This window comes from Nicotiana tabacum, chromosome 24, assembly GCF_000715075.1.
Source record: "Nicotiana tabacum cultivar K326 chromosome 24, ASM71507v2, whole genome shotgun sequence".
Taxonomy (NCBI): domain Eukaryota; kingdom Viridiplantae; phylum Streptophyta; class Magnoliopsida; order Solanales; family Solanaceae; genus Nicotiana; species Nicotiana tabacum.
This window is the reverse complement of record NC_134103.1, coordinates 95,216,238-95,231,917: the sequence shown is the minus strand read 5'-3', so window position 1 is coordinate 95,231,917 and position 15,680 is coordinate 95,216,238. Positions and strand designations below refer to the sequence as shown.

The following is a 15,680-nucleotide window of genomic DNA, read 5'->3' as shown; positions in this document are numbered from 1 at the left end:
TTGACTACCATCGTGGTGTACTCAGCCCTTAGGGGCCTCTCTTCAGGGTCTCATTTTCTTTGTGTTTCAGGATGAGGTGTCATACGTGGCATGCGGTCAGGCTAGGATGACTCTCTTTTCAAGGTATTATGAAGCACCACTTTTATCTCTGGTAGCTATCATGTTCTTTGTTATTTTATTTTGTTGAAATTACTCTAACCGCTGGTTCTATTCTTGGTATAGATGCTCCATAGATAGTTGTGAAAGGTTATAATAATGGAGTTATACACGACATACATGAAAGTATATTTATTTTACTTAGTCTCATTGTTATTATCATGAAATACGTCATGTGTACTTTTGAATTGGAAAATATTTTATCATTTAAATTGAAAATGTATATGATTTTCAAGAAGCTTTCGCAGTTAAATTGGTTTTCATGCATATGATTTGAGAGCATCACATGGTTTGGTTCTCTCGGGTAGGGTAGTGTGCCGGGAGCCGGTCACGTAGTTTTGGGTCGTGACACATGCGATCAATGTTAGGCAAAGGAAAAGAGTCCTTAGGGCATGCCTTGTTCAAGTCTTTGTAGTCTACACACATCCTTAATTTATTTCCTTTTTTAGGTACTACCACTACGTTGCTAACCAATCCGGGTACTTAACTTCCCGAATGGAACCTATTTTAAGGAGTTTGGATACCTCGTCTTTGATAAATGCATGCTTGACTTCGGACTGAGGCCTCATCTTCTGTTTAACCGGGTGAAACTTTGGATGCAAGCTTATATTGTGGGTAGTTATTTCCAGCGGGATCCCTGTCATGTCAAGATGGGACCAAGCGAAACAATCTATGTTAGCTATAAGAAATTCATTGAGCTTTTTCCTGAGCCTGGTAGTAAGCCCCATGCCTAGGTATACCTTCCGATTGGACAGGTGCTCGATTAATCTGACTTGCTCCAGCTCCTTGACCGTTGACTTGGTGGCATCAGAATCGTCAGGGGATATGGAAGATCTAGGGACTCCGTAATCGTCATCCTTTCTTGTCAACTTCTTTGATGGATCGATCGGGGATGGTGTCGGTGATTGCTATTTGGTTCCTTCCTTGGTAACCAAACTCAGGTTCTTTGATGTCGAGAGTGCGGATATCAAGACCACCTCATCGACCGCGAACATTTTTTTTACGGCCGGTTGCTCCCCGTAAACTATTTTGATTCCTCCCGATGTGGGGAATTTCAAAGCCCGATGTAGCGTCGAGAGTATTGCCCTCATGTTGCGAATCCATGGCCTCCCGAATAGAGAATTATATCTCATATCTCCTTCGATCACGTAGAACTTCATTTCCTAAACGGTTCCGACGGTGTTTACCGGCAGGGTTATCTCCCCTTTAATGATCTCGCATACCATGTTAAATCTGTTTAAAACTCGGTCTGCAGGCACTATTTGATTTTGCAGACCCAACTGTTCCACGACCCTTGATCTGATGATATTGGCCGAGCTACCTGGATCAATTAACACACGCTTAAATCAAAATTTATTTAAGAGTTCATATATTACCAATGAATCATTGTATGTATGCACGATGCCTTCACCGTCCTCGTCGTTGAAAGATACGGTCCCCTCTGGTACATAATCTCGAGTCCGTTTTTTCCTTGTAATGGACACTTTAGTGAGCTTTAACATCGGCCATTGGGGGACACCAACTCCACTAATGATCATGTTAATGATGTGCTGGGGTTCCTCTTGCTCGATCTGCTTGTTGGAGTCCCTATTCCCGAAGTGATTTTTGGTTCAATCACTCAGAAACTCTCAGAGGTGTCCGTTATTGAATAACCGGGCTACTTCTTCTCTCAGTTGTCGGCAGTCTTCGATTTTGTGGCCGTGAGTGCCATGATAGTTACACATTAGGTTGGGTCCCTTTGGGAAGGATCATATTGCAATGGTCGATGCCACTTAGTATCTTTGATTCATCCGATGGATGATACGATGTCGGCAACATCGATATTGAAGTTGTACTCTAATAAACTTGGTGCTTCCTTAGACCCGTTGGGTCTGTCAAAACCGTTTTTGCTCATAAGTCCCCGGTTATTATGACCTCGATCGCTCCTTCTTTCACTCCTTGCAGGGTTGCGTCCGAACCCATTACTCCTTCGATCTCCATTGTATGGTTGATACTGATCTCTGTTCGATCTTGGTTCATGATCAACGACTCTTTTGGATCTATCACTAGTCTTGACGGGATAAATGGATCCAGAAGGGGCCCCGAGCTGATCGTCTTCGACCCTGATTTTTGATTGGTATATGTTATGGACGTCAGCCTAAGTTACCGCAGGGTATTCTATCAAATTTTGCTTCAACTACTGCGAAGCCAATGAGCTTTGGGGGTTGAGTCCTTGGGTGAATGCTGAACGGCCCAATCGTCTGCGGCCGGGGGCAGATCCATCCATTCCATTTGAAACCTCGACACGAATTCCCCGATCATCTCGCTATTCCTTTGCCTCACCTTCAAAGGGTCTAGCTCCCTAGTCTCGACCTTGATGGCCCCAGCGTGCACTTTTACAAAGGTGTCTGCAAGCATAGCAAACGAGTCAGTAGAATTAGGGGGTAAGTTATGATACCATATCATAGCTCCTTTTGACAAGGTCTCTCTGAACTTTTTCAGCAAAACGGATTCGATTTCATCATCTTCCAAGTCGTTTCCCTTGATGGCGCACGTATAGGAGGTCACATATTCATTTGGATCAGTCGTTCCGTTATACTTCGGAATTTCTGGCATACGAAACTTTTTCGAGATTGGCTTTGGAGCTGCGCTCGGAGGGAAAGGCTTTTGGATAAACTTCTTGGAATCCAGGCCTTTCAGTATCAGTGGTTCTCCTGGGATTTGATCGACCCAGGAGTTATAGGTCTCCACTTTTTTGTCGTTGGCTTCGATTTTCTTTTCTCCCGATTCCACCCGTTTTGTCAGTTACTCGAGCATCTTTATTATCTCGGGGTTGGTCCCGAGTTCAGCTTCACTCGGCCTTTCTGTGAGTGGTTCATTTATGCGAATGTTTTCCCGGGACGGTTCGGGCTCAACTCTGCTGGGGGCGTGGATCTAGTTCTGCAACTGGGCTATCGCTGCCTGTTGAGCCTGTAATATTTCGAAGATCACCCGCAAGTTGATCCCATCGCCTTCGCCTTCGTGTGTACTCTGGGCTATCGATCGTGCTCCCCCGCGAATGTTATTTTCGAGGTCAGTTGGCAAGTTTGTTTCGATAGCCACATGTGAGTTAGCATTGATCGGCTCTGCGGCTGGAACTCTGTTAGGGTCAACAGGGGGCACCTCATTGCTGGGCACCATATTGTTGTTCTCGCCATGGTGGCCGGATTCAACATCAATGTTCAAATGGCCAGATTGGAAATTTGACATTTTTAATTTGACCTGAAATTAGGAGCTCAAAGAACTAGTATAAAATAAAGTATGTTATGGACATTTGTATCAAACTGCCACTATTATCCTTAGTCCCCACGGTGGGCGCCAAATTGTTTACCCTAAAAAGTGGATAACAGTTAAATTTGTAGGTGATTTTAAGGATACGCGGATTGATTCAATACAAATGATGAATCGCGTTAGGTTAAACAGATAAAGGACGTAATAAATTGTCAAACCAATTAAGAGGAGTGATCCCGGACTTCGTAACAGCTTAATGAAATGCCTTCCTTCGATCCCGGGCTCACATTATTGATGAATTGATGAACAAAAATAAGAACTTTGAATAATAGAGAAAATAAGAGTATATTGTCTTGATATGCGTGTTACAATGATGCCTAATGAATAGTTAAACTCCCATTTATATAATAGGGGAGTTTTATCCTAAGTACAATTTCAAAAGAGGTAAAAATCTTCTATTTTACTAATCATGGATTTTCTGCCGATACGTGCCGAGATTCACGCCGTAACATCCGGCTGGACACGGATATCACGACCCTTTGTTTATCGTGCTCGATTATCTGGTAATGCTCTCCGAAGTTTTGGGGTTCGAATCGGACCTAAGGGACGTGGCCCCGATTCTTCCTAGGGCAGGTGTTTTGCCCGGACCCCGACTCGAGGGGCTCCTTGCCCCGATTTCGGATCCTTACAGTTATATTTCTGCTCCACACACACACACACACACACACACACACACACACACACACACACACACACACACACACACACACACACACACACACACACACACACATATATATATATATATATATATATATATATATATATATATATATATATATATATATATATATATAATGGTTGGTTGATATTTATTCATTTAATTAAATTAGAAAATATGTATTTTTCTTTAACAACTCAAACATTTACATAAGATGATCATGTATGCACTTCACATAATATCAAAGTATACAAAGGTCCCGGTTCGAGTCTCATAATTCACTCATTATCAAAAAGAAATTTCACATGCTTGGCCAATAATTTTTACATTAACAACATAATTTAACATGTTATAGAAGATTACTTTTTAAATAATCTGATTATGTATATACTTTATATATCATCCGATAACATATTTTCTCTGAATAGTTTAAGCTTTTAAATATACGTCGCGTCAACATTCAACAGTTGTTACACTTGATTTTATAATGGTAACATACCCAACAAGAAACAGATCTAAGTCTAATTGCAGTTGAAGATAATGCACTTATTATATATTTGGTAGTACATCATTTCTAATCACTTGTTCACATGGCGACAGACCTTTCTTATCTCCCCTTTATCACCACTAATTGGACTATTTTCCGACAAGATAATCAGAGCTTTAGCAAACTGACTTTGAAAATATCCATTATCGTTAGCAAATTTCTCCACAAAAGGATATGTAGTTGGATCAGAAACCAACTGTTGATCCACAATTAACAGCCCTTTATTGCTCAAAATGTTCTTGTAGTACACATTGTCCAACACCATTGGAGTTACACGGTCGTTTCTGGCGTACTCTACGGCCTCTGGGTCAGGATTCGGTGTCGGACATCGACCTTTAAGGTACTTAGCATAGTCAGGGTCAAGGGTAGGATCAACTGTTGGATAAAGTCTGTGTACTAGGTTTACACAGTGAACTCGTCCTACTGTGTGTGCCCCTATTTACATCCATAACAAAATAAACAATAAATTCCATCCGCTATTTGTATAAAAATCCCAAAAAAATGTGGTTTTGAGATTTTCGAATTGATTTTAGATATAGTCATAAATTAAGAATCTCATTGAGCAAAGTTATAAACTAACTTTGTTAACAAAGAAATACATCATGATCAACTATATTAGTACTATGTTTGTTTCACATAAACTGAACATTGTTAGAAATTTAGAAACGTGGTTGAAAATTATGATAAAACAAGAAATATCCTAAGCAATAAAGATCTTTCAATTGATACTGGCACTAGTTGGACCGACTCAGGGGCGGAAGGAGAGTATAAGTTACGGGTTCGGACCCTAACTAGTAGCTTGTGCTTAGATCCTTTATTTGTATTAGAAAATTCATTAAATATGTGTAAGTATTTAATTGTGAACCCAATAAATATAACGAGTTATGATTCGGCAACAAGTTTAGAATCCATAAATTTTAAATTCTGGCTCCGACTCCCCGAGAAAATAAATACTACAGTACTAAATTTTTAGTTGGATGAGCATATGTGAAATCAGTGGGAACTTTTTGAGAAAAGTCTAATTTATGGGGAATAGTTTACCAAGTAGAGCAACTGTTCCTTCAGTGTCAACACCAACAGACTGGAAACGAGAAAGAACAAACGACATGGAATCATTGTGGTTAGGAATGAAATTCTCAACTTCTGTTAAGTAACTGTCTTTGCTATCCCTTCTGCCAGTTTTCATTTCAATATGTGGCCCTCCTAACTGTGTCAAGTAAACAGAGTCAGTTTTATAAGAAAAAAATAATGAAATTGAGCCAGAGGTTAATTAAAGATATTAACGTACCATGACAACACCATCTCTAGCAGAAAGAACAACAATATCAGCACAAGAAACTGTGTTTGGACATTCATTCTCAAGAGCCTCTTTAATTGTCTCTATATACTTAAAATTTCTCATCCCAAAATTCCTCTGTGATGTCTTCTCTGATTTCTGTCCCTTTGTTGTGTCCAATAGTATCGATGCATCGCATGACTGCCAAAAAAAAATTCTTTTATATACAGGTTCAACTGTACATATTATTTTTAAGTGTATATTTTGAATTCGCCTTTGGATAGTATATTAACTGGCATATTTTAGCTCAAGAATCTCATTAATTAATCTTTTTTTCAGTGGATGGGTATATGTATTTACCTTAACCATGCAATCATGGAAGAGATTTCTGATCCAAGAAACTGCAGTATTTCCATGCTTGTGGTACAACTTGATGACTTGTTCTTTGACGATTTCTTCAGCTCTTGGGCAACTCTCTGAGTAGTAATTTAACTGGAGATCACTTTTTGCTGTGGCCATTAAAATCAGCACTTAGTACGTTTAAATATAATGATAATATAGAGGTATATATTCTGCTGGTGAAAAGAAAAATAAAAAAAAATAGAGGTATTCTTCTTTATCACTAGAAAAAGGAAAAGAGATACTTTTTTGTGTACACAAAAAGGTCCTTTTAGTTCTAACAAAAATATTGAAGTTGATAAATGAAAATGAAGCTTTAGAAAATTCTCATATTCTTTTAGCTAGGTACATCAAAAAGAATTTAAAATCTTTAACTTTACTCACACTCAACTGTGGAGATATTCAAAATAAATGTTGAACTCCCCAATATATAGAGAATCATATTTAAGACCTCGAGCCACTGACTCAGCTACAACAAATGATAAATAACTTGTTATAACAAATCATATGACACTGATGTTGTAAAATATATTATTACGTTGTCAGTGCATATAGCTATTTTAAGTTGTCATTGATATAAGGGAGAAGTACCATAATGAATGTGGAGGAGTAACGCTAATATTAGAATGATGAATCTTGAGGAGGGGGAGAAATGTTGATTATTGGAGGCCATATCTTAGGTATATTGAGGTATTGGTTTCCTGTTAATGTCAATTCCCAGAAAACCAAAAATCCCTTATATAGTAAAGTTTCTATAACTGTATTGGAAGTGGAAGAAGGATCAAAATGCAAGGGTAGTTCCACTATGCCACTATATTTGACCTTTTGGCTACATATATTCACCCACGCGTGGAGTACTCCCACCGAAAGCAACTGTTTCTCGGCAGTCTTTATACTAATTTAAGTTATATACGTTTTCATACTATTCATGCATTATATGATTATAGCAAGTTATTTAGTGAAGGCTCAGAAAGTTTCAGCATGTTGAAACTTCTTGAGCGGGTTTAGCCGTGAATGAAAGAGTCCGACATTCGTTTCTTCATGAATATTCCTAGCTGAGTCTACTACTAAAAGAGGGACTAGCATCGTCGTGGTAGGGCCACAGAGTCGACAGAAGACGCTCTCTAAAGAGAGCTTTCGACTTTTCTTCCTTCCTTTGGAAATAGGAAAGTTAGAACTTAGAAGGGGTATCTTGGAAGGGACAAAGAAAACTCGACTTGAACAGTGCATTCCCGAAAAAACTTTTTTTTTTTAGGATCCGACAACTTACGCATGAAAGTACCTATTGTTGTATGTCATGTTAACTTGATTATGAAACAAAATTGTACACAACTATCAACGTACAGGAGTTACACTACTCCTATGTTTTTTTAACCAAATTAACAAGTAGCAGAAAAAAGATTAGACTATCGCAGTATGATTATGCAACGAATTTTTTGAACTTACCGGCGATTTCCATTACAGTTGGAATGAATTTGATGTACTACATATTGTTGATCACTACTTTATAAAATAATATGTCTAGTAATGTTGTTGGCTTGTGACGCTTGTCCTTGGTGTGACAACGTACACTACTAGAAATTTAGTAAAAACCGACCAACGTTGGTCGGTAATGACCAAAAACCGACCAAAATGCGACCATTTATGTGTGGACGGTATTTTTGTGGTCGGAAAGGAATACCGACCAAAGTTGGTCGGAAATTACCGACCAACTTTGGTCGGTCAATTAAATTCAAAAAAAAATATTGCAAAAAAAACCGACCAAAGTTGGTCGGTATTTTAATTATGTAAAAAATAGATTCACCATCTGGGAATCGAACCGGGGTCTGTACTGTGGCAGGATACTATTCTACCACTAGATCATTGGTACATTTTGTTTTAAGACTGTCTTTTATTTGATTTATACTCTTTAATTGTATTTTCGTACGAAAATAACCGACCAAAGTTGGTCGGTTTTATTAAAAAGTAAAATTACCGACCAAAGTTGGTCGGTTTTTTTAAATGACCCGCCGAATTAACCGACCAATTTTGGTCGGTTTTTTTAATATTAATTTTTATTTATATTAATTGAAAAACCGACCAAAGTTGGTCGGTTTCTTGAAACATAAAATTCGCAGGACTCAAAAATAGTTTCCCGCATTTTTGCGCCAAAGAAAACCGACCAAAGTTGGTCGGTTTCGTAAAAAAAAAAATTAAAAAAAAATATTTTGAAAAACAGACCAACTTTGGTCGGTTTTTTGGTCGGTTTTTTTACCGACCAAAGTTGGTCGGTCGACCTTGGTCGGTTTTTGCCGAATTTCTAGTAGTGGTATTAGAGAATATTTGGATCTCCATGTCTGCTTAACTTCGTTTCTATATCTGGAAATCAATAAAAATGTTTTTTTTTTCTTTTCTTAAGAAAGTATATATATCAAACTTGCATGTATTAGCTTGAAAAGAAAGGAAATTTGAAATCAGAAGATAATATTAATTGGCTGCATGGTTTCGACTTAATTTTCTTGAAAAAGATCTTGCTATTGTTAGTAAGACTAAATTTGGGGTAATGTTTTTCCTTTGGAAGATTTTAACTACTTATTCGACAACTTTTCTACTTACCAAATAACAGAAGTTAAGAGAACAAGTGACACATTGCTTATTAGCCTAGTTCATAGCCAGTTTTCACCTACCTGACATTTCTTTTTTCCCCACTGTTACCTGTCTAATTAATGTAGAAATACACGAGCAGTTTGTGTGTTTTTATTTGTATCTTGAGCTCATTTTGATTTAGTACTTCTATTATAAGTTAATTACACGATTCAACCGTATACTCTCCAATTGGCTACTTATATATCCAGTTGCGAACCATCATTTTCATGAGGAGATTTAAAATATAATTTAAAATTAAATAAATGGAAAAAGAAGCCAAAGAGATTCAATATTAATTTGGCTATGAACTCAGATCATTGTAGTATTAACTTGAGATTTCTAAATTCTGAATCCGCTTCCGCGTGCCCAGGGCCGATTTATAGCCTAAATTATGGGGCATGTGAACCCATGGTCCCTTCGTCAAACTATGTATTTTCAAGAATTTGGTTTAATATCACGTACTGGCACTCATGATCCATGAAGGATGAATAATACACTTGGTTCAATACTTTTTTACTTACCCAAAGAATTAAAGATCAATTCTCACTTAATACTTTTTTCTCTTCCTTTCTTTAGTGGTGCACCCAGGATCTAGAAATTCTAGATCCGCCTCTGCGTGTGCCACCCTCAACCATCTAATTTAAGTAATCTCAACCCATTGATTTTAAATCCGCTATATGTTTATTTCGAAATCATGGCAACACAAGAACTTTTGGAGCTACCCCTAGTTCTAGAATGAGGAGATTTTTCCCTTTTTCTCCTGAAAACCTTCACTTGTTTCTTTTTCAATTATATAATTCGGAGTTGGGTGGGGAATCTGAGAAGCCATGTGTAGGAGAAAAAGGGGATATAGTGTAGGAGAAGAACATTGATTAGGGACTAATGGGTTTGACTTTGTCAAACCTTTGTTGATTAAACCAATACTAGTACGAAAAGCATTAGTTCTCGTCCACTGCTTTTGTGTTTGATCCACAGAGATTAGTGGAAACTTCATATATAGTGGGAGTGCAACTAACAACAAATTTGTGAAGTATAAATCATGTTTGTTGACTTATAACACGCACTTACCGCACGAGTAATATTTTCAAGTTAATTAGCAACATTAATTATGGCGACTAATGGAGCAAATCAACTAAACCATCGACTAAGCATGTGGTGTGGTACTAAAAAGCTTTTTCTATAACACTTAGTTTTAGATAACGCGCTGATTTCAAGATGAGTGTAGGTGTGTCCACTTGTTTTCCTATTCATAAGGGTTCTTACATCTTAATTTAGGTATTTGGAAGTTGTTGGTATATGGGCCTGCAGTAACTGTCTAACTGGGAATATACCAATTAAGAGAAGACACGAAACTGAGCACTAAACTAAGCTGAAAGCACAGTATAGCATAACTTGCAAGAACTTTCAGAATTAGATCCATCTATTTTGTAGTAATAATGACTTAATAGGTTCAGTACCATCCTTAGCTCAGGTGGTGTTAATTTGTTCACTTCTTCACCAACTCAACACATTTAGATCCGATCATCTATTATATTACTAGTGACTTCTTAGGTCCAAATCAAGCCTAGCTCGCTTGTCCTTTCATTTCTCTTGCAAACTATTGACCTTTTAGTCTTTAGAACACAATCTAAAGATTTTTTTTGAGCAAAAAAAAATATTTTGAGAAAACGTAAGACCGTGATCTAAAACATTATAAGTTATTGCAAACGCTAAACCACAATCAAATTTTTTCCATATAAGATTGAACAATATATGAGCAAACACTAGACCCAGAGTCTAGCGTTGACCGGAAGACTAATTTTCCAAAGGCTATATTTCCACAACTTAAAAAATACGGACAAAATCTAAATGGTGCTAAAAAGTGACATTTGCCTAAATCACCCTATATTCTTCAATATATAGGCCCAAGTCAACACACGGACGACAAAAAAATCAGGTTAGCTATCCAATATAAAAAAATCACTAGCTTGAAGAATGCGTATTTACAAAGCTTGAACGGAGATTCTAATTAAGAATGAAATGATGTGATACTCTTTTGCTTTGGTTGATCTAGTGCGACATTCCTAACCGAAAAAATTAAATCAGCCAGTTCGAACAATGAAAAGGTAAGCGTTAAAACCAGCACCAAGTGCAGAATAACAGAAATTACATGGAATATTGTTTATTTTCCCTAGGACCAGACCAACTCAGATTTATAGAGTTACAAGTTGTCGGCAGAATCTATACTACAAAACAAGGGGTTCCCCTTTCCAATTTGCAACAAACAATGTAATTAATAAATTAAATTTGCTAACACTATTATATATGTGATGCACAATGCTACGTATTATATTTAGCTAAATTGACTACATCATAATTAAACATTGTGCCTGTCCTGGAACTTCTGTACACAAAATCAAGACTCTTGCAAAACTACAGTGGCAACAGTTTTAGCCCAACATCTTAGATGTTTCTTCATATCAGCAGCTGCAGAAATTCTTGGTACCCTCAGATTTAACAATGGTGAATCAGGTTTTTTGATAAGCCATGCCTCAGATAAATATGGCCTTACAATCTCCCTTTTATCTTCTTCTTCTTCTTCCTCTTCTGTTGCGTAAGGCTGCGCACAATAGATCCTTGTAGTCCGGCCATTTCCCGGACCCCACGCATAGCGGGAGCTTGGTGTACCGGGCTGCCCTTCTTCTTCTTCTGAATCTTCATTGTTGGTTTCTTCGTCTTCGGACACCACTACTTCAAGTCTTTGTAAACCAGGAATTACACTTATCATTCTCTTGCTAATATGTTCTTTCCGGAATATGAAGCCTAAATCCACGAAACCTTTTACTTCTTCAAGCTCAAGTTCCCCTAAGCTCTTGCAACTCATATGTTTTTCTAGTACTCTCCTTTCTGAACAGAGATTTCTTGAATGTTTTTTATAAGGTGAGGTTGAATGTGACCTGTTTCTTGTAGATGTAGTATTAAGTCTTGTTGGTCTTTCCTTTGGTTGAGTACTTTCCTTCTCATTGGCTTCTTCTTTTTCACAAACATCCTTGAATGACATACAGACAACTTTAAATCATCAAGAATTTAAGATAGTATATAAATTTTTTCCCATCATCTCGTAAAATTGAGATAAAAAAATAGATAACGCTTCATATCTAGCCTAATATTATAATCTTGAAAATAGAGTGAGAACTAAGTGCAGTGAAGGGGGTTCAACAGAACCCCTTCGTGGAAAAATTACAGTGTGCAAGTAAGGTAAAAATGCACGTTTTAGTACGTGAGCTTTGAATCCCCTTGATAAGGAAAAAAAAAGTGTAATGGCTAAGGGGTTCAAAAGTTGTCTTTGGTCATAGATTCAAAGCCAACTATGATATCCTAACATTTTTTTTAATTCCCTTGTGTAAATTTCTGCTTCCTCCACTGGCTATAACCAACTAAATTACAGTGATCGTGTACATATTATTTACACTGGCGGTGTATATCTTATAAAATCCACTCAACAAAGTATAGTAGAAAAACTTATGTACATCTTCTTTCTCAAATGTCTAAAATCCCTTTTTTCTCCTTTTTTTTGGGGGGGTGGGGGGAGGGGGGTAGGGGCTAGGGCATATAGAGAATAGTAGCCTAACTAGGAGACAAGTTGTTACCTGTAGAAGAGTGCTTTCTGATTCAACTGATGAGAATTCTTTCTGTGGAACTAAAGTTGATTGACATTGGTTTTCAGGAAATGAAACTGATGAGGGTTCTGAAAAGAGAATAATTTGGTGAAACCAGAGACGATCCATGACACCTAATAAGCCTATACTATATTTTTCTGCCATTGTTACGGAATGAAATGAAGGAATTAATGCATAAGAGTGAAGGGGGGCATAGGGTATCTTTTATATGTTGGAATAAAAGATTTATTATACAAATGGAACATGATATGGTTGTGGTATTGAAAGAAAGACAAATTATGTGGGGTTTATTTTGACAGTGCCAGATGTGGCCATGAGTAATGGAGATACTTTTTCCACATCTTTTCACAATGCTAAAATGAAAAATGATAAGTTTCTCCAAACTAGAGCATACAGATGACCTTATTCTGTTCGGTTTCAGTTTTTGTTTCTATCCTATTCTGGATTAGCACGAGATGTCAAAAACACCTGCTGATGTATGCAGCTAATCACGTCAAAGGACGGAGCAACCTAATCCAAATGCAATTCAATCGGATTCGTCGAAAAATTATACCGTAGAACAACAATAATAACAATAAATTTAATATAGTCCCACGAGTAGGGTTTGGGGAGGATAGTGAATCCGTAATTTTACTTATCTTGTGTAGGTAGAACGGTTGTTTCCGATAGACCCTCGGCTCAAAACAAGCATACAAACAGTACAGAGAAGAAATCTAGTAATATAAAAGTAAAACAATAACAACATCAACATAGTAAAAACTTGTGGTCTTATAATCATAACATTTGTGTGGCCACAAAATCTTCTCATTAAGAAAATATTGGAATATTTCAATCTTCTTAAAAAACGAATTAATAAGAAAATAGTACCAATCATTTTGACACAGAGCGCGTATTAGATTTTGCTTTAAAAATAGAACTGACCACAAAAAGTATCTAGTGAAAGAGAGTAAGATCAATCTTGGCCATACAAACCAAAAGAGACTGTCTTGGGGTAGCACCAAAGGCATTCTTAGGATTACAGCCTGGAAAAAAAACTACTCAAATTCGATGTTTAGGTCAAACCACTTTAATTACCATGGTTAATAATACTAAATTGCGATGAAAATGTGTATTAATTGACTATGGTAGAAAAATAACAGTCCATGCAAAGATACATGCATGATGCATGCCATATATTTATTGGACAAATAAACATAGTGTGATGTGTTTGGTCCTAAAAATGAAGAATCAGTATTCTTGTTAACAGTAACTTGGAATTTTGTTGACAAGAACTACATTAAATTTAGATTAGAGAAAGTCAGCAGTTTTGTTAGTTCATCAACATTTATTAAATGCAACAAAGTTAAATGAAGGAACAAACTTGCCTAGAAAGAAGCACAAAATACCAAAGGTAAGAATGCCACCCACGTTCAAATGGTCCCTCCTAAAAAAAAACATGCAGATGACCATAGAATAAAAGCAGAAAAAACAAATTTAGAGCAAATACACACAACTGGAAAAAGAAATTACCATAAAAAGCCACAACCGAGAGATTTAATTATAAACCATACAAGAGACTGCATCCTCACAACCTCTTGCAGAAATGCAGGGTAAGACTGCATACAATAGACCCTTATGATCCGGCCCTTCCCCGGACCCCATGCATAGCGGGAGAGCTTATTGCACCGGACTGTCCTTTTTTACAAGAGACTGCATCCTAACAGGGAAATGATAAAATAGAAGGAAAAAAGAAAAAGAAATTAAAAGGCAAGATCTTGGCAGTTAAACAAATTGCAGAGGATACATTAGATTGGAGCTTATCACTGGAATTAACTCATGATAATCATTCATTGATTACCGAGTAAAAATGATGATTAGCTTGCTATATCATGTTAAAATATAGCGATAATGTAAAAGAACTTGTACACTATTTGCATATATTATTTAAAAACAATAATACATCCTTGGAATGCCCCTTTCTCGCTTCCCTCCCCCCCCCCCCCCCAACCCTCCCCCCCCCAATTTCTCTTCCAACTTTTTGCAAACGCAGAGTTAATCCTTTGTTTGAAAACTAATTAAATGAAACGGAAGGAAAGGAGATGAAAACATAGAAGCTGAAGGAAGGGTTAAAATCAAAATACTTTCTTTGTTTCGTATGATTTCTACAGTAAAACGAATAACAAAATTGAAAACTTCAAAATAGAGAGCTTATAACAACAACAACCCAGTGAGTTCCCACAAGTGGGATCTGGGGAGGATAAAATGTACGCAGACCTTACCCCTACCCCAGAGGGTAGAGAAGCTATTTCCGAAAGATCCTCAGCTCAAGAAAACGAAGAGAGACAGAATGTTAGTACCATCAACAAAACCATATGAGCAATAACAACAGCATAAGAACCAGAAAATAGATGAAAAATAATAACAAAATCCAGTGAATAAAGCTCGATACTATCAAAAACGAAAGAATAGTGTGGACACAACAATAATCGGTAGCAGCCTAGGACCCAACCTTATCAGACCAACCTCCCCACGGATGAACCTTATCAGCTACCTCCTATCCTATCACCCTAATGCTCGACCTCCACACCTTCCTATCAAAGGCCATGTTCTCGAAAATCTGAAGTCACGCCATGTCCCGCCTGATCACTTTCTGATAAAATAAAAATAAAAATAAAAAGAATTGAAACTTCAGGACTTCTTCCTTTCACTGGTTTCCAACTATAGTTTCCTAGCAATAGCGGCTGAATTACAAGCCATATTTGCCACAATTTTTACTTGCAATAGGCTTTTAAATTACCTGACAATATAAATATTATGCATATCGTCAATGCATAAAATTTAATACTCTTATTGATGCTATGTGGTTATTTAAGGTACCGCGAAGGTATCAAGCAAATATACAGAGGTCGAATCGCACCCAAAAAGAAACAAATTGTGGCAATCCTCTCACTGCAATTTCACTATAGCAAGTGCGAACACATGGCATCCAAATAACAAAGAATAAAAAAGAAATAGGAAGAATGTTCCTTTAGACATTGGAAAGAATCATTGATGAAACAAAGCATTTAC

The 15,680-nt window shown here is 37.1% G+C and overlaps 2 protein-coding genes across 2 annotated transcripts; both read right to left on the bottom strand.

Annotated features, from left to right (window-relative positions):
- Positions 1 to 4,579: 4,579 nt before the first annotated feature.
- LOC107767292 (peroxidase 21-like) lies at positions 4,580 to 7,094 on the bottom strand. Its single transcript, XM_016586279.2, has 5 exons — positions 6,940 to 7,094; positions 6,310 to 6,458; positions 5,962 to 6,150; positions 5,715 to 5,880; positions 4,580 to 5,108 (listed from the first exon to the last, which is right to left on the bottom strand). The coding sequence occupies exons 1-5, from the start codon at positions 7,019 to 7,021 to the stop codon at positions 4,705 to 4,707; spliced, it is 990 nt and encodes a 329-aa protein (XP_016441765.2). The 5' UTR covers positions 7,022 to 7,094; the 3' UTR covers positions 4,580 to 4,704.
- A 3,967-nt stretch (positions 7,095 to 11,061) lies between these two features.
- Positions 11,062 to 12,899, bottom strand: LOC107767223 (uncharacterized). The gene is made up of 2 exons (XM_016586173.2): positions 12,603 to 12,899; positions 11,062 to 12,001 (listed from the first exon to the last, which is right to left on the bottom strand). Exons 1-2 carry the CDS (start codon positions 12,774 to 12,776, stop codon positions 11,369 to 11,371), a joined length of 807 nt encoding a protein of 268 aa, XP_016441659.2. The 5' UTR covers positions 12,777 to 12,899; the 3' UTR covers positions 11,062 to 11,368.
- Positions 12,900 to 15,680: the final 2,781 nt, after the last annotated feature.

Excerpts from the sequence above, each read along its gene's own strand:
- LOC107767223 (XM_016586173.2), bottom strand. The coding sequence starts at position 12,776 with ATGGCAGAAAAATATAGTATAGGCTTATTAGGTGTCATGGATCGTCTC. Across the intron at positions 12,002-12,602 it reads CAGAAAGCACTCTTCTACAG|GATGTTTGTGAAAAAGAAGA; the intron begins GTAACAACTTGT and ends ATGTCATTCAAG.
- LOC107767292 (XM_016586279.2), bottom strand. The coding sequence starts at position 7,021 with ATGGCCTCCAATAATCAACATTTCTCCCCCTCCTCAAGATTCATCATT. Across the intron at positions 6,459-6,939 it reads ACTCCTCCACATTCATTATG|CAAAAAGTGATCTCCAGTTA; the intron begins GTACTTCTCCCT and ends TAATGGCCACAG. Across the intron at positions 5,109-5,714 it reads AGGAACAGTTGCTCTACTTG|GGGCACACACAGTAGGACGA; the intron begins GTAAACTATTCC and ends GGATGTAAATAG.